We start from the raw sequence: 24,095 nt of genomic DNA, 5'->3' as shown, positions 1-24,095 counted from the left end.
TAAGCTTAGAAAAAAATGTTAGCATAAGAAGTGTATAGACATCACTAAGGCATTCATACTAACTGAATTCTCCTTTCTTTTGGGGTCTGATTTTAGCCATGGATGTGTAAGGAATATTATAGACTTCTTTGAATTTCGATGCTGTGGCCTCTTTCGTCCTGTTATCGTGGACTGGACCAGGCAATACACAATAGAGTATGACCAAATATCAGGATCTGGGTACCAGCTGGTGTAGCAGCATCCGTATGCCAGGAAACATTGCTGCTGAGTGGGGCCTGAAGATTGTCTGTCCCTGTCTCTCTCCCTGGGATCCACATCCTTGGAACAAATAGCATGCTATATGTAGGGCTAACCGTGAACTTGACAGCCTTCATTCAGTACTTTATTAACAAAAGCAAACATGGACAGAACACACTGCCACGTCTAGGAAGAAAAGATCATAAGAGGAATTTTCACAGTTCTTAATGTTTGAATTCACATCATACTCTACTTTTTGGTTTTGTTCTCATAACATTTTTCATGAAAATCTGAACTTATTCTGTTACTAGAGATGGCAATACTGAGGATAAATGTTGTTATAACTCAAACTAAATTTACGTTATACAGCTAAATTGTACTGTGCAGTACTTACAAGTATTGCATTTAATCCAAGAAAATTGTCTTAACTCGATGACTAGTATTATGTGCATTTTAGATGTACATGTAAATACTGTGATGAAAATCATGTGGTTTTATTAGAGGTCTGCTGTACTGTGTCCCCAAGGCACGGGAAAATAATGTTCATGGAAACGGGCTTGCTCTTCTGTTGCCTCCAGCTCTTGGGATGCTGGCTTATTTCTAGTTCAGCGAAATAATTTCTAGTGACTGTGCTCTGAGGTCCCATAGTCTGATAATAAAGCACTTGCATGAGTATACTAAGTCATAATATTTTGTTGAAATTTGAAGCCCTACTGCATGCATGATACACCGCATAGAATGTATACTAGCAGATGCTGTCCAGAGAAGCATAGATTAGGTTTGAATTTCATGTGCAAAACAGCCCAATTTTTTAAAGAGTTAAGGTGGATTTTCAACAAGAAGCAAAACAAATAAGCTAATGCAAAATTTTTTATTAATAGAGATAAGTGGATATGCTTTTTAAATTCTGAGCTGAAAAATAAGTTGTAGACAAAATAATGGAGTCTAGGCTAAAAATGGAGCATGATCTCTGTACATAGCACATGCGAATAAATGAAAAGCTAGGGATATTCTTTTTCTTTAAATGACCTATCAGAAGGTGAAATTTAAACCCCAGGGTTGTTTTAATTTTTGAATATGTTTTGAAGTTGGTAACACTTTCTGAAGCCTTCTCAGACCTTACTGTTAAGTGTGACGCACTGATCAAGTTCTGTTGCAGCGTTTCCACACCCTCAGGATTGATTTGTCACTGCTTCCATGAATATTGTTTACAGGGAGACTCGGGTTAGCCCTCATACATGCTGTAGCAAACTGTGGTTCGCAACCTGTGGGAGGGGCTAGGGGCGGGGTCAGACTGACATCCTAGACCAGTGTAAAGATTGTGTATCTGTATATAAATAATTTATCAAATAGTTTTCTCTTTGTGTCTATATGTGTTAGTGTTTTTAAAGCTGCTCATTTCATTTTGTCCAACCAAAAGAAAAGGGAGATAGTAAGAGCTTCTAGTGATGTTCGATATTGCTGTTAATAAGCACTATACCCTGCAAGTTCACTGCATGTCCAGTGCTAGGTAAGTTAGTATACCTGTACCATGCTGCTCACAGGTATTACAGCAATCTAGTGGCGCGCCGCCTGCCTCTCTAAGAGGAGCAGCGGGCATGTACATAGCGATGCTCAGCATTTCCAGGTACCACCATTTTATAGTAATGTCTGTGACCCTAAGTCACCCCCAGAAAATACCCTTATTGTACTCGAGGGTTTTAATATTAGAATTGGCATATGTACTTTATTTTTGAAAAGGGAAGAGATGGGTGTGGGGTGGTAATAGCATTGTACCATTTTGTCATAGAATGTAAAAAATTGGTCAACTGTACAAATGTCTGCTAGTTTTGGCTATTAATGGGGGGAAATTTTAGGTAATTTTTAAATTCAAAGTTTATAAAATGCTAGGATTTGTTTTAATTTTATATTTCGAGTCACTTCACATGAAGACTCAGTTGCAGTTTTTATCAGATACATTTTTATCAACAGTTACAGACTGTGGTGGTTTCCTCAGTTTGAGTAAGAATGTTGTTACCATGTTCTTTCTTTGTGGTACAGTATTCTTTCAGTCAGGAGCTGCTTCTCAGCACAGCAGACAAACCCCGTAGATGTGTGACTCCATGGACAGTATTTGGGAGGGGATGCTTGCCGGACTGAGTATTCAGTCTCACCGCCATCCGAAACAGGTTGTCACATGGTCTCAGACACAGCGCGTTTCTAGAAGAGACTCTGGAGGGCTTGTGTGTAGGGCCAGTTGAATCCAGTTCTCAGGCTGTGTTTGAAGGGTTCCCTTTCAGGGGCATTCTTACTGGTCAGTTGGATTCCTTTAGGAAGGAGGGACTAAGTTCTTTGGAGTTTTTTCATTCATATTTTTGTTGTTTGTAGGAGTTTATTTAAATACTAGGCATAAAGAAGCATCCTACTTAAGCTATGAATGTTTTTGTTTTATATTTTCTTTATTTATAACTGTGCCAAGTATTATTCTGCTACTTACTGTGTTACTCTGTGGAAAGAAAAACTTGTAAAGTGTTTAATAAACCAGTCCTCCTTATATAATTTAAACCTGTCAAAATTTTGTAAAATATTAATCAAAATAAATATTGACTCTTAAATGTGGTGTCTGCTCAATTCACTTAGAAGAAATTGATAAAATGTGATATGAAGATTCTATATTTCTGTTTTGATCAGATTGAAATCAATTGCAGGATTTATAGGGATTTGCAAAAGCAAGACTGTTGGCATTCTAAAACTTCTGGCTGAGTGTGTCTAAATCTTTTTCAATAAAAAGACAACCTTTTTCCGTAGTATAGTTTGAATACCATGGAGTTAATCTGGACCTCAGGAAGAATAGAAATCTGAATTTTGAATGTAAGTATGTCTAAAGAATTATTTTTACAAAATGACTCCTACCAAACTTTGATCCTGGGTCCTTCAAATGCCAGGCGTGGCAAACAAACGCATTTTCTTTTGCAAATTTGAAAGGCAGAATTCCGAGGAGACTCTCCTGTCCTAAGGCAGAATTACAATGAGACTCTCCTGTCCTGTCTCATTTCCCGAGGTCTGTGAGGCTGGGGATGTCAATAGGGTGTCAGGCTGCACTAACATTCAGTTCATAATTAACTGTGGTATGGGATAGAAAGGCTCCAGAACTGCCTAGAACTTGTGACAATGGTTTGAACTCCATGCCTGTACGATGCACTCTCTCTCTTCATTATTCATGAGTCTGTCCCTGCCAGATTGGTAGGTCTTTCCCATCAGATGTCGGGTTCTGGTTTATAGGAATATCGGGAAAAGTGGTGCATCTGGGGACAGGGCTTGTTAGGAAATCGGCCCTCAGCTTCACAAAGTGCTTATATGTTTGTTTCATACATGTGGCTTCTAAAGGAGAAAAATCTGTATTTGCAAGCAGTACATGCAGCGTTGGTCTAAGTCACAAACGCAGGGAGGCTAGCCCTGACTCTCTAGCCCTTGCCTCTGACCTGGACGTGTGCTTTGCTGAGTCAGCTTCACTGACATTGGTCAGCTGTCACCATACATTGGCCACGGGTCTGCCTGCCTCTGCCTCCCAGGGTTATAGCAGTGATTATAAATGTGTATCCCCACTCCTGCCTTGATGGAGTTTTAAAAGGTGGCCTATTTTAGAACTTAGTCATTTGCATTTATAGCCTCAAAAGGGTTCTATAGATTTTCCAAATTTACCAAATTTGGAAATTTCTCAGTCATCCTTCAGATATTTTTCTGCCCCCACCCCCTCCCAAGAAATCTCAGTTAGGCTGTTCCGGCTACTCGTGGGCAGCAAGGTAGCAATCCTGTTTGTAGGAGTTCCACTGTTGCTTTCTGTGTGAACGGTTTCTAGCACTTCCTGACTACTTTTCCCTGCAGGGTAAGTGTTTCCATAACTCCCTGCCCTATTTTTCCCCCATACTTTGTCAGTTTCAGTGGCTGTTGATAGTTCCCAGCATTGTAGATGGAATGCTCTTAATGGGTTTCCCTCTTCTTTTCATACCTAGACATTTGTTTTTATCACTCCTAGATATTTTTGTAAACATTTTGAACTTAGTTCCATAATTCTTAGACAGACTTTATCTTTTTGGTTTAGATTTAAAAATCTGTTAGGCAAGGCTAGATCGTGCTCAGTTTAGTAATAAAACCCTCCGTGTAAAGTGCACTAGCCCAAGCCCCAGTAATGCTCTGCCTGTGGGGACTGGGGACCTCGCTACCCCCATGTGAGTAGCAGAGGCTGACATCAGGTGTTTCACTTGATCACCTTTGAGGTAGGGTCCTCCCCAACGTTCTCCAAGCCACCTCCCCAGCCCACCACTCACACCCAGGTGTCACAGACGTAGGTAGTTTCCATCTACACTCTGAGGAGCTGTCCTGACAATGAAGAGTCACCACAGCAGGCTTGACTGGAACAGAAGGGAAAGCGGTGCTGAATGACAATGCCGGCCCCAGGCAGCTGAAGTGGTGGTTGTAGCTCGATAACCATGAGTCACGGCATCTCGACAGCTGAAGCTCTGCCTATCTGTTCATGGGAGCAGAAGCCTGGGAAACTGCTAGTGAACGTGCCTTCAAAAAAGGTTGTTGTGTTGTATGTATATGCATGAAAATTTAAAAAGTAAAAATGTTTTTTTTTAAAAACCATGTCCAACTTGCAAAGTGCAAATGTTCGCCTACTGCATAAAGGAACTGTCTTTTTTAACAATTTGATGGTTTGTTGTTTTTTGTTTTAAATCAGGAGACTGCTTTTCACTGGAGGAGGGGACCAGATAACTTCCCACCATCTAAAATCGCAACAGCTCCTCTGAAAGGTTAATTAAGAGACGCTATCCAAATCAAACCAAAATTTTATTCCAAATGTAAAAGAACGTTCTTAAACGTTAGCGGATGGGCAGGAGAGTGTAGTGCTTCCTGTCCAGCCCGATTGTGCACATAGCGTGTGTGCTACACAGTGCTGAGTGCTGGCCGATGCACAGCCTGAGTGCGGTAAGGCCATCCACATTAATGGAGGTTCTTTGCCATGCTTACTGGGTTTACACCACTACTGAGCATGAACAAGGGCCCCTGCTCCTTGACCATAGCCGAATCCCTTGGGCCCAAAGTTCTTTGCGTAGCACCCTACAAAGGAAAGGGAGAGTTAGAGTTCATTAACAAATGCCCATGAATTTAAAAGCAAACTGGAGGCTCTGCCAGAGGTCAGTTTAGGATATAAAATGTGCTTTGCTCTGAGCATCCCTGTTTGAATCAGGTCCAGGAATTCCCACTGCAGTTTCGTGACGATCCTGCTGAGCTGCGTGAGTTCCAGCTATCTTGTGTGTGTTACCTTCATATGCTCAGATGCTTGGCTTACAGCAGGAAGCCAAAAGTGGACGCAGTGCCGAGCATGGGGCTCAGCCTTGTGAATGCCACAGAAGCATACCGTTCGGCCAGATTCCCAGCCCCGTGTGAGTTACGCACACGTAGGAATGGAAGGGCGTAATCACCGTCCTAACATATCTAATCACCGTCCTAACATATCTGGGTCTGATTTTCAAAAAGGTATCAGTACATCAGTAAAGTCTACTCCTTTTCTGTTTCCAGCGGGCTTTATACTAGGTGCCTCATGAACCGGGTAGTTCACTACTAAAGGACAGCAGAGATGAGTTCCTACCTTTACAGTAGATTTCACCTTCCTTCTCAGTCAGAGTTGTAGACTCCAGACTCTTCCCACACTTGGCACATCGGAAACAGTTTTTGTGCCAGGGCTGGAAGAGACAGCTGTATTAGGACTTTTAAGAGGCCTGTCTAAGAGGTATGATTTAGATGCTGCAAGTGGTCTGGGAAAACCATTGCTCAAGCAACCTCCTCATGCTACGGTTGGCTCAGCTGGAAAGCTGGCCCTCCTTTCTGCCCACATCCTAGCCACCCACAAAGGGCTGTTTGCCTGGGAGCAGGCTCTGCTTCTCGAAGTTGCCACCTTCCTGGCTTAAAATTTAGCAGCTCGAAAGAATTAAGCGGTAAATTTTGGTATCTAACAATCCTCTGGTATCCTGGCCCTGGCCCTGATTAAACTATAGAACCTGTACACAGCAGATTGTCTAAGAGAAAACAGGTTCCTTTAAATATGATGGTTAAGTAAGGCTTCCACTTCCAGAAATTAATGATTCTAATGGAAATTTTGCTGGAAATGTTTAATCTTAAACCAGAACACATTGCCTAAGTGGGAAATGGAAGTGTGTATGTGTGTGTCTGCACGTATGTGTGTCTGTCTTTGTGTGTGTTCGTGTGTGTATGCATGTGTCTGTGTGTGTCTGCACGCATGCGTATGTCTTTCTGTGTATGTGTATGTGTTTGTATGCATACGTGTGTGTGTCTTACAGTTACCCGTTAGCGACAGCACTCTACCTTTCCAGCTCCAATGATCTTCTCAGCAGCATACACAGAATCCCCACATCTGGAGCACTTCTCAGCACCTCCATATTTCTGGGCAAATTTAGAAGTGTTTGGATTTGTTGTAGGCCTGTGAGGTTGAGCACTAAAGGAAAGGAGAAAACAAATGAGTCAATATTTCTCCAAATATAAGCTAACAGGAACTTCGGAACTTCACTGCCATCCAGGGACGGTGCCAGAATTTTCAGAAAATAAAGGCCCCAAGTACTCACGGCTGGACTAACTTTACCTGGGTCTGGAATCATTAGTACTAGAGAAAGTCAAGCGGAACCTGAAACTTGCATATGCATCTTCCCCTCTGAGTGTGAACAGTGTATTGTGTCCCTAGCATTGGCCTTACCTACACGGTTACCTCTCCCCCATAGGCATAGCAATATAACCTGATCTTAGCTTTGTGAGTCACAGGACACTGCAGGCTCAGACGTTAACAATTCTGGCATTAAAAGACCTGCAGACCTGTAGACACATGGGCAGACTTCATTCACAGCCGGGGAAGGTAGGTATGTTTCCCTGATTGTTTGCTGTATTTGATCTTTAGCAGGTGAAGTGTGACTCGGCTGGCTGTTTCTTCGTGGGGACACTTTTGGAAATCACTTTTGAAAAACACTTTTGCTTGTTAGTCTGCTGTCTGATTTATGGCTCCTTGTGTCAGGGTGGTATTTTTATCGCTCTTCACGGCTATGCGGGTGAATCATATTTAACAGGATTGATTCCCCCACTAATAAGCAGTCACACTAGAGCATGGAGTCAAGAGGTACGCTGGCTGCACGGCACCGTTGAAGTACACAGATCCTAGAAGTCATGTCAAAATCTTAATACAGCAGTGCTGGGTTTTTTAGTTAAATAATTTTTTCAAAGACTTCGCTGCCCCCTCACCTCTCACTACTCCGTGTTTGAATCATGCAGGCGTTTTCTCCATGGTTTGTTAGCTAGATCGCTGTCTTGGAGTCTCGTGTGTGTGTGGCTGATTCAAAGTATGGATTCACAGTGTGTTTCTTCAGTTGTGCCTAACACTGGTATATGTTCAAATCATTTCCAAACCTACTGATACTATTATTTTTAAAGTGATCTTTAAATACTTGCTAAAAATGACATCTAACACTTGGAAGATTAGAGTCCTAGGGAAAAAAATTCCCGGTATGTCATTAAGAACTTTAAACAGATCATCTCCCCCTGGCTTTTAAACAACTTCATAGGGTGTGTGTCTTCATGACAGATTTAGAAATGGGGCCTCAGATGTTAAATATCTTGCTTATGGGATAGATTAGTAAGTTGTGAGCCTTAATGACAGTGTTCTTCCCCTCAGAGCTACCACTCAAGGAGCCCCTGTGAAGCTCTTAATCTGTGTATTAAACCAAGGCAGGCCTTGGTGTTGAGTCATAATTCCTTCTCTCTGGGAGAAGGAATTCCTTAGACCTGATCCCAGAGGAAGAACAGAGCAGGGCCCAGCCAGAAGGAACACAGGACTACCGCTGCACGTAGGCGTGCACATAGAGCTTGCTTATTATTGGAAAAGGTGGAGACAGGGCGGAAAGAACAGCTTCCTCATCGAGATTTTCCACTTCTGGTTACAAACAGAAGGTCTTGTGAATTTAGTTTTCATTGATGGGAAGATTTAGGGTAATGTGTATTTTGAAAAATGTCAAATTGAACCCTTGGAATCAGGAACAGACTTAATGGGCGAACACAAAAGTACAGTACATTTCAACAGTGTTCACTGGGGCTTTATTGGCTGTGTCTGGACCTTACAGGGAGAGCCTATTTCACAAACAGGGAGAGAGGAAAGAAGGGAGGAAATAGGAAGAGGACATTCCAAATGAATTCCAAACATGGGAACAAAGCTTTAGGTAACCTGAATGGATTAACGTTCAGGTCCTCTGGTATTGGTACTGAAGACATGCTTCAAATCTGGCCCTCAAATCATCAGAAGCAGGAAATTGCTTCAATTTCGAAGTTGAAGGATCATAATTTCCTGAGGAAACAGTGACTAAGGACTTTCCGTGGATGGCTTAATTGCCTACGAGAAGCATCTCATAGTTCAGACACTAATTTTTAAGATATTTGATCTCCAAAGTGCTGTGGAATGTTACTTTAGCTCACCTTCCTTGAGACTCATGTTTTCGTGATAGCAGTTAAAATGCTATAAACCCAGGGCTAGAAGTCCCTACAATAATTACTGAGATTTTAAATATAAGACTGTCAATATTTTGACATTGGAGAATGTCACAGTGTTTACATTAGTGTTTAATAGAGGGTACGCTACATCTTGCTTTCTTAGTTTAAGCAGAATATGCAGGCTCCTGGCGCCTGAGTGACAGTAAGTGCTCTACCAACTTTTACGAGAGTAACAAACGTTCTCTCACCTCTCTGGCTTGATGCCCAGCCTCTCACCACGGTCCATGTTGAGCGTGCCAGCGCCCTGGCCATAACCATAGCCTTTTGGTCCATACTTCTTTCCGTAGCATGATTTGCAGTAGATCTCTTCATCATGAATTGCCACTGTTGTGCTGTCTAAATTTTTCCTGCAAACCACTAAGCCCAGGGGAAGAAGGATTTTAAACATTGTTCCAATATGTGTGTGTATATATATGTATTTATCTGTAACTTAAAACAGTGGTGCCTCCAAATGACAAAAGCTGTCTCGTTCCACAGTTTATCCTGAGGTTTCCCAACAGCCCTGAGCCAGCCTGTCTGCACAGCCCACTTCACCTGAAGATTCAGTGGTGTGTATGGTAGCTGCTTCATAAGAATGTCAAAATTTCAACATCAGAGATTCAAACTTTCCTGATTGGTGGGAGAGAAGGGAGTTTTAGAAGTGCCTATTAAAAGAGTGAATCAATAATGCCTTGCTTGCAAACCCTTCCTCTCAGCTTTTAACACTCATCCTTCCTGCCTTGTCACACTAAAAAATTTAATTACATCACAGCCTGGTAAGAACCAAAGAGCTGTGAATGCCCAGCAGTTGCTTCTGCTGCTCACCCCTAAGAGCATCCTCTGGATTTAAAAAAGAAAAACAATCTAAATCCAGAATTCTAGCTCTCATCCCTAGTCTAGAATGAAGAACAGAAAAATCATCCTTCCACCTCCCCACCGGCTTTCCCGGTAGTGATAAGTGGGTCTGAAACTAATCGAGTGGTTTGGGCCAGCATTTGTGTTCCCTGTCTCTTAGAAGGCTGCATTCTTTCTTGATGGATTTCTTACCACAAGACATTTCTACAGACCCCACTTCATAAAACTGCCAAATGTCATCATGCTATATCCAGACATTATTTCACTTTCTAAAACTTCAAACTGGCTTGAGGGAAAAAAAAAAAAAAAAAAAAAAAAAAAAGACATGGTGAGGGAACTCACTGGTGACAAATAGGGCAGCAGGAAATCAAACCTTAGTGGAGTAGAAAGAAGGGGTTTGCCCCCTTGAAAAGAGGGAGGGGAGGCAGACAAAGAGCTGGCTCTTATATGCCAGGCTTCTACCACCCTAAAGTGTTCTCTAGAAGAACAAATGGCAGCCACCGTGGACCCAACTTGAGGATCGATACTGAAGTGCAGTTCCTTAAAAAATATTAACTGCCTGTCCTTAAGGCTGAATAGTCTTAACATAGCAAATATACACAACATCTGTTCTTAAAAAACAGGGCTCGGGATATCGCTCACTGATAGAACTGATGTGAGTTACCACGGCAGGTTTAAAACCACGACCTGCTGCATAGCCATCCCCCATCCCTCTGCAGCAAGTTCTCAGGATCTGTGCGTGACTCCGAGTTATCCTGAGTTACCTTGTTAAGGCTTCTGCCATTGCGGACAAGTGTTAGGAAAGAGTAGAGCTGACAGTGAAAAACCTGACAGTAAATAAATACTGGTTTTGTTATGGGACAACCACCAGGGGCTTACCCTAGAAGAAACTGAGACCGATTTCTAAAGTATTTGCCTTTCAAGATTTCCAACATTTTGCTCAGTTACATGCCTGCTGAAATCCACATTCTCTTAAACAAAAAACATCAGAGAAAAAAAAATCTGCTACCTTGGGAAACAAATAATTCAACCAAATCTGAGGGATAGTAGCCATTATGAAGTTACCCCCTACCCCACCCCCAAAAGCACATGTAATAATTTTACTTTTCTTCTTTTTAAAGATTTATTCATTTATCTGAGTATACTATAGCTGTCCTCAGACACACCAGAAGAGGGCATTGAATCCCACTACAGATGATTGTGAGCCACCATGTGGCTGCTGGGATTTGAACTCAGGACCTCTGGAAGAACAGTCAATGCTCTTAACCACTGAACCATCTCTCCAGTCCCCAGTTTTACTTTTCATAACCACGGCTTTCTGTTAGTTTCTACTGTCTGTGAAACACACGCTGTACATGAGCCCAGAGAACATGAATGCTGCCTCCTATGGAAAGAAGACAAGCCACATTTGAAAGTTTCTTCCCTCAAGCTTAATTCTTAGTGTAGGCAACTTTTGGAGACAGGGTCTCAGTATCTTCTTGCTGTTGCCTAACTGGCTTGGAACGCCCTCTGTAGACCAGGCTGGCCTCAGGTTCAGATCCGCCTGCCTCTGCCTCCCAAGTGCTGGGTTTAAAGGCATGCACCACCACGCACAGGCCCAGCAAATTTAGGTTTGAAATGTAGCTGTTTACAGTACTTTGTGCTGTATAATCTGTAAATAAGGCAGATTTATGCATGCATGGATCCTTAATTAAAGAAAATCCTATCGTTTGACTCATGACTTTCTCAGGCCATGAAGCTATCCATGGCTTTTGAAATGGCTTATGTGTCTTCTGAGGGGTTTTTTTCTCTTCTTGTTTCTCTCATGGGGTGTGTTTATTCTCAGAACACACATATACATGCTGTTTTATGCCCTACTTCCTTCTACCCCACACACCTATGATAATCGCAGTGTGCCCATAGGGACCTAGGTATCCCATACTCTTCCAAATTAAGATTACCGGTTGCCATGAGCAACTAACAAGCAATATTGTAGAGCAGAGATTCTCAACCTGTGGGTCTCAACCCCATCAGATTTCCCATGTCAGATATTCACATTACAACCGATAATGGTAGCAAACTTACAGTTATGAAGCAGCAACTTAAATAACTGTATGGCTGGGGGGAGGGGGTCACCACAACGTGAGGAAATGTGTTAAAGGTCCCAGCATTTGGAAGGTTGAGACCCACCAAACCAAGCCAAACGCACAGTGTGCCAGAAACTTTTGGTAGGTGCCAGACTGTCGGGTCCGGGGACACAGAGGTGACAGAAGAAAAGGCCAAATGGCCAGAACTGAGGGATCAGGCTCAGTATTCAGTGCCTTAAGATCAAAGACATAAAAATCACTTATTGGGCTGGAGAGATGACTCAGCGGTTAAAAAAAAAAAGAAGAAGAAGAATAAAAGCTTGTCACTCTAAAACTATTACTCTTAGCTAGTGTTATTTTTCCTTGAGAGGTGAACTGGAGCTGTTCGCAGACGAGGGGGAGGGGCGGTACTCACTGCACAGAAAGCAGCAGCGGTGGAAGCTCCGCCCATCACACTGCACCTCTTCAGCGTGGTACACGGTTCTCCCGCAGGCCCCGCACTTATTTCCACCGCCCCAGACAGGCATTCTGCGGAACAAAGGATGCATTAGGAGGCTTGTTTTACGAGTTCCCTACGGGGTGTTTTAGCCCAGGAGACGGTGCAGTTCGAGCTTCTCCGTGAACCACCCAAACCACATCTTTCAGAGGCCTGCGTTCCTCAAAAATAGCTTCATCTCCACTCCCAAATTATAGCTCTCATTAGGAAACTGGCTCAGACAGCCGCTTTTTTTTTTCTTTTTTTCTAGAAGACAAAGGAATCCTTGCATCCAGTGGAAGAGACAGGTCACCAAAGTACAATGCAGAATAAGCCCCTAAAATCCACAGGAATTAATACGGGCATGGAGAGGCAGACACTGTCTGTCTGTCCTCCCCCACACCCAGTTCTTAACGAACCTTTTAAAAACTCGGCTTACATTTAGGTATGGTCCTTTGCTACATGTTTAATTCACTGCAAAGACATTTGCTGTACACAAGCAATGAACATACTTATGTGGACCCGGTGGTGTTCAGTCCAATTAGAGCTCACATAGCTTTCTGTGGCTACAACAGTAGCAATGGAAGCCCTACGGTCACCACAACAAACATGTCCAGATGGCTGCCAAGTAAGGTGCTGTGCGCTTCACTAACCCCGAAAGCCCTTAGTCCAGCCAACAGTTGGTTTTCCCACTCTGGCAGGTTTGTCAGATCTACAGAAAAGGCTATCCAGACCCTCCTCGGCAGTGACTGTCCAAGTATGTGGGGACAGCCTCCAAATGTGGTCTGGTGTGATGTGGAATCCCAGACCGTCTGTGATGTAGGGCAACATTTCTGTGAGGGCTACCTGCAGTCTTTGCCTGCTAAGTTTCTGGATGTGGCCCTTGCCTCTTTAGAAAAGTGGCTGGTTATAAAAGCTGACATTTCATTTACAAATGCAAAAAATTAAAACACACGGAGGTGCTGGGGAAAGCTCCCATCTTTGAGGGCGATTTCCCACACAATCATTTAAGTGGGTCCAGACCTCTATTAGGTTTCCTGACGAGACCTTTATTAAATATTTATACGGTTAATACAAGGTGTTTTGTCCCTCTTCTGGTTACCGCCCCTAGACTTTTATCCAGCATAGTGTGGAGGGAGCATCTCTCTTAGTTCACATAGGTTTGAAATGATCAGTTCAAGTCAAAATTCAGGCAAGGGATTAGAAACTTGAGTTCGAGTGTCTGTCATTAGTGTTCAGGACAACTGCCGGAATTTACTTTCTCTATGTGGCAGCACTTGGGGTGGGGGCCTAGTGGTAGCATCTGTCTCCTGGGGGTTCCATGACTACACATACAGAGGGGGTGAATTCTCACAGTAGAGACCTGTTTGAAGGCACTTCTCCATCCTCATCGTATAAAGGCACCAATGTACCCTTCCAGTTTACTACCACACGCGGGACAGCAGAACTATTAGCCGAAACAAACTCCCTTATAATGGAACCCAGCTTCAGGTATGCTATAGCAAAAGCAAAGACACCAAAGATTTAATGCTACGCCACGATGACAATGAGTGTGCGTAGTCACCATCTGCTTCAGGAAACCCTAATCCTGATACACAATAACATGTCAGCATAGGGGCCAGGAGACAGGCCAGGCAGACAGACCCAGCATTGTACGATGCAGGTGTATGGACAGAAGCCTGGTTTTGGCAACTTAGCAAGAAAGGATGAACCCCACATCCCCCGAGGCAGGAGGAAGGGGCTTACATGATGAGCTAGACAAACACAGGCTCTGACCAACCAGAGACTATCTGGAGTTTCTCAAGAGCCCAGATATCTGCAATGCCTGCTAAGAAACAATCCAGGCACCAGTGTCTTGTTTCTGCTGTGGGAGTTTGGGCTCGTGCCAGGTCATTTGGTGAGCAAAACAGGTCATATCAGCAGGATCCCTGCATAGAGCTCCACCGCGTACAGCTTGAGAGCACTGATTTCCGGGGCACTGACTCTGCCGGTCTTAGCCTGTTTTGTGCTGCTCTAACAGATTCAGGCTGGATGGTCTGTAAAGGACAGAAATGTATTTCTCGGAGTTATCAAGGCAGTAACATGCAAGACCAAGGCTTGGCGTCTGTCTGAGGAACCCTGGTCCCTGCTTCAAAGAACTGTCTTCAACACAGAGACACAAGGCAGAAGAGCAAGAAAGGAAACCCACTCCCACAAGCCTTTTTAGAGTGGCATCAATCCATTTAGTCCTCATCTTGCTTTGCCCTACCTCCCCGGGGACTGGGTTTCAGCAGGCATTCTGGACCAAACCGACCACTCACACCATGGCAACCCTCAACCAGGTATGAACACAAGACCTCAGGAGGCCAGTCCAGCTCAGTGAAAGGTAAACCCAGAGCAGTGCTTTAGAATGGGGTGATTAAAGAGTAGCCCTGGCTACTGTAAACAAAGACCCAAGGCCCCACAGTGCCAGAGCTAGGAAGAGAGAAGTGCTGAATCTTGGAGCTCCTGATTTGGCGATACTCAGCTTCTTCCGAACCCCTTAGTTACATGAGCCACTGAATCTGAGCTTCCAACTATGTGAGATCAGAGCCTGCTCCTTGAAATAAACAGTATTAACGATTTTCCACACAAAGACCTGACTGATATCACTAACTAGCACCAAGTCCTGGTATCAATTTGCAAAAAGAAACCACTTCTGCCTAGACAGGCATAAAAGGAATCCAAGGATCTACAAGTGTTACAAGGCTTGCCATGAAGCCGTCCGCTCCCGCTTCCCCTTTTGATGTTGTGTCTGTCCTTTATGCCCTTCTGTGAAAACAGGTGCTTTATTGTTTAAACTCTGATTGAAACTTAAGCCTGACCATAAACCCAAGACACAGAATCCTCGCTCCAACAGCCTGCATGAGCTTGAGTTTGCAGTACAATTAGTGATTGCTAGCGACTGTGCTGGCCTCTATGGTTACCTAGCTGTGCTCTGCAGTGTTCATGGAGGTAAGTGACATCTGCTAGAGGGTCCCTCATGAGACCAGAGGTCATATAAGACCAGGCTTGTAAGTAATCAGTTGGCTATTGAGGCACTACTCTTATTGAGCTGTGCCCCATCATATTAAGACTGGGCAATTTGATATCATCCTGGTAGCCAGCTTTTTTTGACCCTGGTACCTGTCTTTGGAGCAATCTCAACGAGGAAACAGAGCTCCATCAAGACCAAGGTTAGAGCAACTTGTCCTTGAATGACGCTCAGACATAGTTAACAGACCATTTATTTAGGTTGCTCTTTCCAGTGGAAAACAGTCTGGATCTCGTCTAAGGGGTTAGTATGTCCCCCCTTTCTGTATGTGGTAGCAGTTACCAGACATTCACTCGTAAGTCTGCTCTTACGCAGGTGTGCATGTCACTGAGGCCGGGTGTGAGCATGCCTACTTTCAGGAAATGCCCTGGCCTTCTATAGCATCTTGCTTACTATGTTCTTAGCTTTTCTGCTTCTACTGCATCTCGGTTTTCTCTCACTTGCTACCAGTCCCTGTTGCCTGGATCTAGACATAGACATTAAGGTCCCATCCATCTTAAGGGCTTTTGTAGGATTTTTGAAGAACCTCTTCTTTGCTATAGGCAAGGAAAACAAACAAACAAACAACACCCCCCCCACATCCTTCAGAAAGCCTCAGTCAGACTTATGTTCTGATGGGTAGTTATAGTCAATTGCTATATGTTTTGCATTCCATGACGGGGGCGGGGGAGAGGCAAAGAGACTGACTGGCTTGGGCTTTTTTTTTTTTTTTCCAGTGTTGCGCTCATCTTATAATCCTAGCAGGGTACCAGGACAGGGGTGCTGTAAAGATAAGATAAAATCCTGCGTCCGTCCCTAAGAAAACCCAGAGAACAACCTTCAAACAGCATAGCTGCAGAGCCCCAGTGTTTAAAATAAATAAAAGGCTTAGCTGATTAGTCACTCATAATCATCTTTCCTGAACATTAAAACGTACAACAATGGTCCCACTTACAGCACTGGCTGTCTAAAGAAATGAAGTTCAACTTCACACATTTAGCCTGAACCCCTATGGACGAGACCTGAATTTGGCAGGAGAACACACGATAACCTTCCACTTCTGTCACTCTTGGCATTGCCGTGCATATTTTTAAGAAATGCAAGGCTTCGTTTTCCTCCAAGTCTTTGGCTCGGCTCCTCTACAACAGCTGCCCTTAATCAGAACAGACCGATCTGCACGGAGCAATCTGCGCTGCGTGCCTTTCCCCAAACCCATGCCCTCACAGAATGTTAAGAGAGCAGATAAATTCCCACTTTCCACACATCTTGTGGCATAGGCCAAACGTGGACTTTTTCTGCTTTTAATCTTGTTCTTGGGTTTTCAATGTAACTTCCAGAACTAGAATTTACCCACTGCACTGGACTAAACTGCTTGGTGTACATGTCAATACATAGGTGGAACCTTTCCTTCCCGTCCTGCTTCTCCTCAGGCTAAAACACCAACCCAAATCCAAGAGACCCACCCTTCTGAGACGACATGACTGGAGGCTAAATCTGACTCACCTGGTGTGACGTTAAGACCTGCAAAGTGATCACAAGGGTCAAGCCATCTCCCTCCCTCTGTGTGTGTGTGTGTGTGTGTGTGTGTGTGTGTGTCTGTCTGTCTGTCTGTCTGTCTGTCTGTCTGTGTGTGCATGCGTGCACATTTAGATCTTTTATTTTCGATATTTGGGTTTTTTTGGGCACATATCTATGTATTGGGTACAGTGCCTATAGAGGCCAGAGAGGTCAACAGACTTGTGGAACTGGTATTTCAGCTGGTTTTGAGCCATCATGTGGGTCCTGGAAACTAAATCGCAGCCCTCTGCAAGATTAGCAAGTGCTCTTAACCACTGAGCCATCTCTCCAGCGCCATAGGCCAAGTCATTCTTGTCCTGCTGGTTCTGTTTTTGGCACCTAAAAGGAATGAACCCTGTGTTTAAGTGTACACGCCCCCGTTTAGGAGTTTAAGTCACCTGGTCTCATACTAAGAGTTCGGGTGTCTCTGTGAACACATCCAGATTTAAAATCTAAACGCTTCCAGCTTCGACACTTCCACATCAAAGGCTTCACTGTTACCCGAGAAACTTGTCTACTCTCTCAAAAGGGGGGAATTTGTATACACTAGCCTCATCTGAGCCACACTTGGGGAAGAGTGGCTTGTTAAAGGATGCTCATTAGCGACACTGTCCCTAATACAATGGCTCCTGGAAAGTAGGTTGCAGCTCTGCTAGCCTGGGGATTTTCCTTCTGTTGCTCCAGCTACTTATGCAGTCTAATTCTCAGCTAGTAAACACAGTGGTGCCAAGAAAGGAGCCATCCTGTCTTGGTAAACTGTTACTGCTTCTATCACCGCCCTTCTAAGAAAGCCGGATCTTCACCCTGGCCCTGAGTAACCATGTAGCGAACACAGTGTAACACAGTTGTAACAAAGTGTTACACAGTGTCAGCTGGAAATGGAGACAGCAGTATCTTCTTTACAGAGCTCCCAGAATCTGCTGGGACAGGCTTGGGATAGCAGACACTCCCATGACAGCGGCTCTCCATGTTTCACAATATTCAGCTGCTGTGTGTGCTATTGAGAACTGAACTCCAGGCCTTACACACTCGAGGCAAGTGCTCAACCATTGTGACAGCCCCCGGCCTAGTTTTTACTTTTAAAAATGTTGAGACGCTAAGCTGTTGCTTCTTTTAGCCATGAACCTGCTCTTAGCTCTGTGAGGCCATGAACTGAGATCCTAATAGTCTCTCAAGTAGCTGGGATTACAGGCCATATGCCAAGAAGCCCAGAGGAATCCATAAACTTCATTATAAATATTCCTCTCTCTCTTTATACTCCTAGCCCTTGCCTATGATGACATCTGACTTCACTCCCTCCTTCATCCCGTGTCTAACTTCTAAATTCATTTTTGCTCCTCGGTTCCTCCGGGGGAGAGGTGGATTATAAACACTGTATAACTGCAGTTTATGAAGAACTCAATATAAACATAATTCCACACTGTATCCTAGGGGCTGAAGGCGAACCTCGGTGAGCACATGTCTCACACAGTCGGGACTGATGATCTGGACTCCAACCGAAGCACCAAACCGCATTATAAGCCGAATACCAAACTCTGGCTTGGGAGCCGAAGATAAGGAGTTAGGGGTTAGAGAGATGCTTCAATTAGCCAGAGTTTCTGCACAAGCATGAGGAAGGCCCTGAGTTCACATCTCCAGCGTCCACAGAAGAGGGATGGCGTGCACTGTAGTTCCAGAGCTAGGGATGGTAGGAAACAGGAGCATCCCAGGGGCTCTCTAGCCAACCAGACCAGCCAAAACCCAAACCAACCAACCAAAGAGCACTGAGCTCCATGCCAGGTGAGACCTTGTCTCAAAAATTATAAAATGGACAGCTTAAAGACATTGTCAGCCATGGGCAAACACACCCTCCAACACATATACACACACAGACACTCACACACAGACACTCACAGACACTCACATACAGACTCACATACAGACACACAGACACACAGAGTTATAAGGAAGAGTGTCAGTTTCTTAGGGACTTGATCTTTGGTGGTAAGGATATGTAAACAGGCTGGAGAAGTGACTCCGTGGCTAAAAGCACTTGCTGCTCTTCCAGAGGACCTGGGTTCAGTTCCTAGCACCCAAACAGCCACTCCCAACCTTCTGTAATTCCACTTCCAGGGAGCCTGCACCACCTCCTGGACTCCTCAGGAACCAAGCACTCCTGTGGTACATATCATACATATCATATCATTCATTCATACACATGAAGTGACTTTTAAAAGTATGCAGACAGGGCTGAGGCAGCTCAGTCTGTACGGTGCCTGGAAGCACTAGCTCATGAGGATCTGACTTCTGATCCCCGTACAGACACAAAACTTGGCCATAGCAGCGTGTGCATACAGTCCGAACATACAGGCAGATCTCTCTAATTCGTTTGACTAGCCATCAGAGCCGCAGGGTCAGGCCATAGTTTATCCAAAATAAATAAACCTGACAGTGGTGGCCCACCAGCACTTGGGAGGCACAGGCAGGCGGATCCCTGAGTTCAGGTCAGCCTGGTCTACTGATCTCTGAGTTCCAGGATAGACAGCCAGAGCTACAGAGAAACCCTTCCTTGGAAAAACCAAAATGAATAGGTAAACAAGCAAGCAAACAATAAATAAAATACACAGGGATCAAGGAAGACACCAACACTGACCTGACCTCCACCTGAATATGCCACACCCATACAAAAGTGTTTACATCACACATGCACGCACGCACACACACACATAAACTACGTAAACAATTGTATCACGATTTTAGTTTTACTGACATGTCTTTATCTTACATAAACGACAGCACATCCCTTGAGGAAACCTAACCTCAGTGCCAGTTGTACACGAAAGATCACTGTGACAATGTCTGCCGTGAACGCTGAAGTACACACTACCATGAGACTATTAACACTCCCAGTCTGACACAATGAGTGTGGAACTTAGAACTTGAAGTACTTAGGTCTGAAAAGCCAGTTCCCACTCCTGCGAACCTAGCAAAGTCCATAACCTCTAAGCTGCGACAGTACCTGGGAAAGGGCCAGTGACTCCACTAAGGCCACCTCTTCAGGAACACCACTTGGCCTGGATATGGCACCACGTTCAACCGTGCATGCCTGCTGAGGTCACTGACCTCCAAAGTAGCAATTCAGACTGATGTTCCGAAGCCATCCCTAAAACTCCTCTGATTTTTTCCCCCTAACAAGGACTTTAAAGGTCGAGACCATTCAAGTCACCAAGAGTTCTCCATCTCTGAGTTCCCATATTCTATGCACAGGAATAAATGATTCCTGCCCATCCAGGTCTCCTCCATCCACTGAGGGCAATCAATGCCCTGAAAGTGTGACTTTTCAACAAGAAGTTCCTTCTTGTCCTCTCTGCTTACCAAAGTCTAATTTCACCATGGAAAGAAACCTCCCTTCAACCCAGTGACCTTGGCCTCTTTGTGTTAACTAATATGCATGTCCTCACCACAACGCCTTCAACGGGAGGACAGCAAAATTCTTGACAGAGACGTGGGCGGTACCTGCCCAGTCACATTCTGTAATTAAACGCAGCTATGCTGTAAGTTTGGTAATCTCTGGACCCGACATACCCCAGAGCAATCCTGAATCTGTGATTATGACCAGAGATACCTGACTACTCAAACAATTCAACATCTTCACCCTCTTTACATGGAGTGCGAACCTAGATTAAGATGCCAAGATTCCTGCTTCTTTGGCAAATGATAAAGATTGGTAGCATTTTACCTGCTGGTTCTCTTATTTTAAAAATGAAAATAACGCTTATTTATATCATAAAGCTGTTCTGAGATTAAACAATATTTGCAAAACACTCCTACCATAGTGCCTGTTACATAGCAGGTAGTCATAACCACCAGTACTCCTGTGATGTTTGCCATACTCATTTACGTTAAGTCATTTATTCAGTCTTCACAGCTGCAGTAGGCATTACCATGATTCCCATTTTTATGGCTAGAAAAGCTGGTAAATATTAACTATGACAACAGGATGGCCAATCTGACTTAGAACACCAATAGCTCACCGCCAGCCACAGAGACAGTGGCACTACCATCTGTGGTCATTGCCAAAGATTTGGTACTTGCTACACTGGGATCAAGTCTCTCCATCTTTCTTTTGTGAAGCCACCAGGAAATCTCTCCTACAGTTAACTGTCAAGGCCCTTTACCCTGACGGATCGTAATCTGACTTAACATTTATTGCTAGTCAAAAGCAATTAGTTCTGTTGACACAAGGAGCTCCCAAAAGTGCAAGGACCCAGCAGTCTCTGCAAATGACTCACACACAATACGCTATGGTTCCTCCTGGACAGCTTACAACAGTACAGTGTAACAGCCAGAGATTGTGCCTTGCTTCCCTAGACTGAGGAATGAGGAGCGCTCCCCTAGATCATGATTTTCAATGGAAGGAATTCAACTCCTTTAAATCTGGGGACTGGTAAACTCAGTCACACGTGCTGTATCTTATAAATTGAAAAACGTTTTGGACCAGGCTTGGATCTGTAATCCCAGCATGTTGGGAAGACTCTGACAGGACGATCTAAGTAAAATCCAAGGCCAGCCTCGGAAACTGCAAAACTTTGTCTCGAAATGAAAAGGGCTGATTGTGGCTCCATTCTAAGTCCTTGTTTCGTGTTTACACGGTCCTGGGTTCAGCCCCCAAGTACTACAAACAACACACAACAAAAAGCGCAGGTTTTTCCCACCCAACAGAACCCAGGAGGTAGCAAGCAAATTGCCAGTGTGGGCAGTGAGGGAGTCCTGAAGAAACCTCTGAACGTCTGAAGATGGAGGGAGGAACTGGGAGATGGTGTTCAAGTGGAAGTCATCTCTCTCTGAGGAGACTTCCACCAAGAACTATTTCCCTTCAAGTTTCAGAAAGTGCAGAAGGTGGTCTAAAATCACAAGTTATCCACATACATATCCCTAAGGCTGAACCTTGTACTTACACATTACACACACACACACACACACACACACACACACACACACACGCGCGCGCACACACACACACACGCGCGCGCGCACCCACCCACACACACACACACACCCTTTCCCTTCCCCCAACCCCCAGCAAAGATGCTGTTAGACCTATTTCATAAGAGGAAGTACCTGAGACCAGATAGTATTAACTTGTTAGGGGCACCGAACCAACAGGTACTGACTTGGGAGTCACACTTCAATTTCTGCCCTCTCCACACTATGCCTCCTTTCCCTTAGAGGGCTCCCTCTCTCCATTTCATTCATCCATCTCATTTGTGACAGAAAGGAAAGGAAAGGGCTTGGGCTCTCCATAGCTATGTATTGACAGGGTTATGCCTGGACCTAGTATCCTGTCCCCCTACTTGATACGAACATTTATGCTATCTTTTAATAAAGATAACAGTTCCTCCCAAGTCCAGGACTGTGTAACTTCACTAGGATGGTCCTCCAATCAGTACTGACTTGAGCATGGTCTTGACATATTCCATATCAGCCAAAATTTTCAAAACAAAATTGGGAGGAATCTGTTAGCAATTTATGGTGTTAAAAAAAAAAACCGTGTTGGCTAAAATCTGTTAATTGGTAATTAATCTACGGCTTCCAGCAATTGCACCTCGTCTGTTCCCTCCTTCTTTATTCAGTTAACAAGTACTGAGGTGTGCTCCAAACATATTCAAGATAAAACTAAGCAAACAATGTTCCAGAGACTCATGGGATGTATACGCCTATGGCCACCGGGCTATACAAAGAATACCTGGATCAAAAAGCCTTGAGAAGTAGAGAAAGAATTATCAGCAATAATTACAAGGGAACGTCAGAGAACAGGGTCCCAAATATCACTTGTGTGCAAATGAAGTGTTGAGACTGTATGAGTCTTTCTTTTGAAATCTACCATTTAACTCGTTCTTGAAGAATCTAGGTACAAGACTCTTGTCCTTTTTAATTTCTTTTTTTTCCTTTTTAATCTAAGTAGAGATTAACACACATTGGAAAGTCAATAATTTAACTATTTTTGCTGCCCAAGTTAAAAAATGACTACATCCAGTATGCCCCTCCCCCGCCTCTGTACCGAAACGCACTTATAAAGTAAAAATGTATGCAGCCCAAACAAAACAGGTCAAACTTTTGAGTAATCATGTAAACAAATAAAGTTCAAAGTCCTGGCTTCCAAGGGGGCAGAAGTTTCGAGAGCACTTCCCCTACAACCCCCCATGCCTATACCAGAATCCAGCTCTGAACCCAGACTGTGACTTTTAGACCTGTTGCAGAATTTCAGAACCAAGCAATGTTTCATCCTTATTTGTACCTTAAAGATAGAAAGTAGCAGGAAAAGCTAGGAATGTTCAACTGGAATTTCACTACGGTTTCTTCTGTGTTTAAGAGTCTGTGCGGGGTGGGTAGAGACCACCGAACAAAGGCGTTGGCCAGGAGCTCCGTTTCGCCACAGGAGAAGAATTGGAGCTCGGCGGGTTACGGAGACGCCCACCACAGAGCACCCACCCAATTCCCGAGAAGGTCGGCAGGGCTGAGCATGCACACCCTTGGGGTAGAGGAGCCCCGAAGCCTCTAACCCCCTCCTACCAGAAGGCGAGAATCAGCCCTGGGAGGGAGCCTGGGGCTTCAAAAAGAGGGACTGGTGGCCACGAGAAACTCCCAGCTCGCCTCTCCCCCAGAGAACATGATCGGAAAATAAAGGTCACAGGGGATGATTTACCTGCCCCAAGGACACCAGGTCCCAGGGCAGGGATGACCTGGGGGCGTCAGCTGGTGTGCTAGTGGACCCCGCAATGGGGCAGAAGTGGGAGGATGGGTGGGAGCACAGTCAGGAGCAGGGGTGGAGATGACAGGGACCGTGGGGCGGCAGGCTTCCTAGGACTCACCCGAGTGGGAGGCGGGAGCACGCGGCGGGCGGAGCTAGGGAGGTCTAGACAGAGGAAAGCCGCGGGCGGATCCGGAGACTGGCGGGACCGCGCGCGCCCGGTTTTAAAGACCTGTGTTGGGCGTGGCCTCGTTAGCCACGCCTATCTCTTGGCACGCCCCTCGGGTTGTCGGAAGGTCTCCGCTCGGCGCGCTGAGCTAGGCTCCTGCTGCGGGTTCTGAGCTCTGGCCCCGAGACAAAAGACCGGAATCCCGCCTCTTCCTGCGGCTTCCCGCGCGTCGGAGTCTCCTACCATCCCCGGCTGCTCCCACTCTCCGGCCCCGGAGCTTCCCGAGCACTCAGGGCCGGCCGGGTGTCGCCCCACGGGGTTCCCGCCACTCTCTGTGGCGCAAACGTCATCTATTAGCCTCCGGGGGTGCAGGATTCCCCGATGCAGGATAGTCTCTGGTTAGAATCCCA

The 24,095-nt window shown here is 44.8% G+C and overlaps 2 protein-coding genes across 4 annotated transcripts in view; one reads left to right on the top strand and one right to left on the bottom strand.

The window, feature by feature from the left end:
- Window positions 1-2,831, top strand: part of Zdhhc17 (zinc finger DHHC-type palmitoyltransferase 17) — a 63,732-nt gene extending 60,901 nt beyond the window's left edge. For 2 of the 3 annotated variants that reach the window (XM_063264044.1, XM_063264045.1), the window contains one exon: window positions 97-2,831. In XM_063264044.1, coding sequence (XP_063120114.1) covers window positions 97-235 — 139 coding nt within the window. In that variant the 3' untranslated portion in view covers window positions 236-2,831. 3 annotated transcript variants of the gene reach the window in all.
- A 2,219-nt stretch (window positions 2,832-5,050) lies between these two features.
- On the bottom strand, window positions 5,051-23,685 carry Csrp2 (cysteine and glycine-rich protein 2). The gene is made up of 6 exons (NM_177425.3): window positions 23,638-23,685; window positions 12,139-12,251; window positions 9,012-9,180; window positions 6,604-6,733; window positions 5,870-5,963; window positions 5,051-5,337 (listed from the first exon to the last, which is right to left on the bottom strand). Exons 2-6 carry the CDS (start codon window positions 12,248-12,250, stop codon window positions 5,261-5,263), a joined length of 582 nt encoding a protein of 193 aa, NP_803174.2. The 5' UTR covers window position 12,251; window positions 23,638-23,685; the 3' UTR covers window positions 5,051-5,260.
- Between the last annotated feature and the right edge of the window lie 410 nt (window positions 23,686-24,095).

This window comes from Rattus norvegicus, chromosome 7 (assembly GCF_036323735.1).
Source record: "Rattus norvegicus strain BN/NHsdMcwi chromosome 7, GRCr8, whole genome shotgun sequence".
Taxonomy (NCBI): Eukaryota; Metazoa; Chordata; class Mammalia; order Rodentia; family Muridae; genus Rattus; species Rattus norvegicus.
The sequence above is the reverse complement of the archived record's forward strand: the minus strand, read 5'-3'. Positions and strand labels throughout refer to the sequence as shown.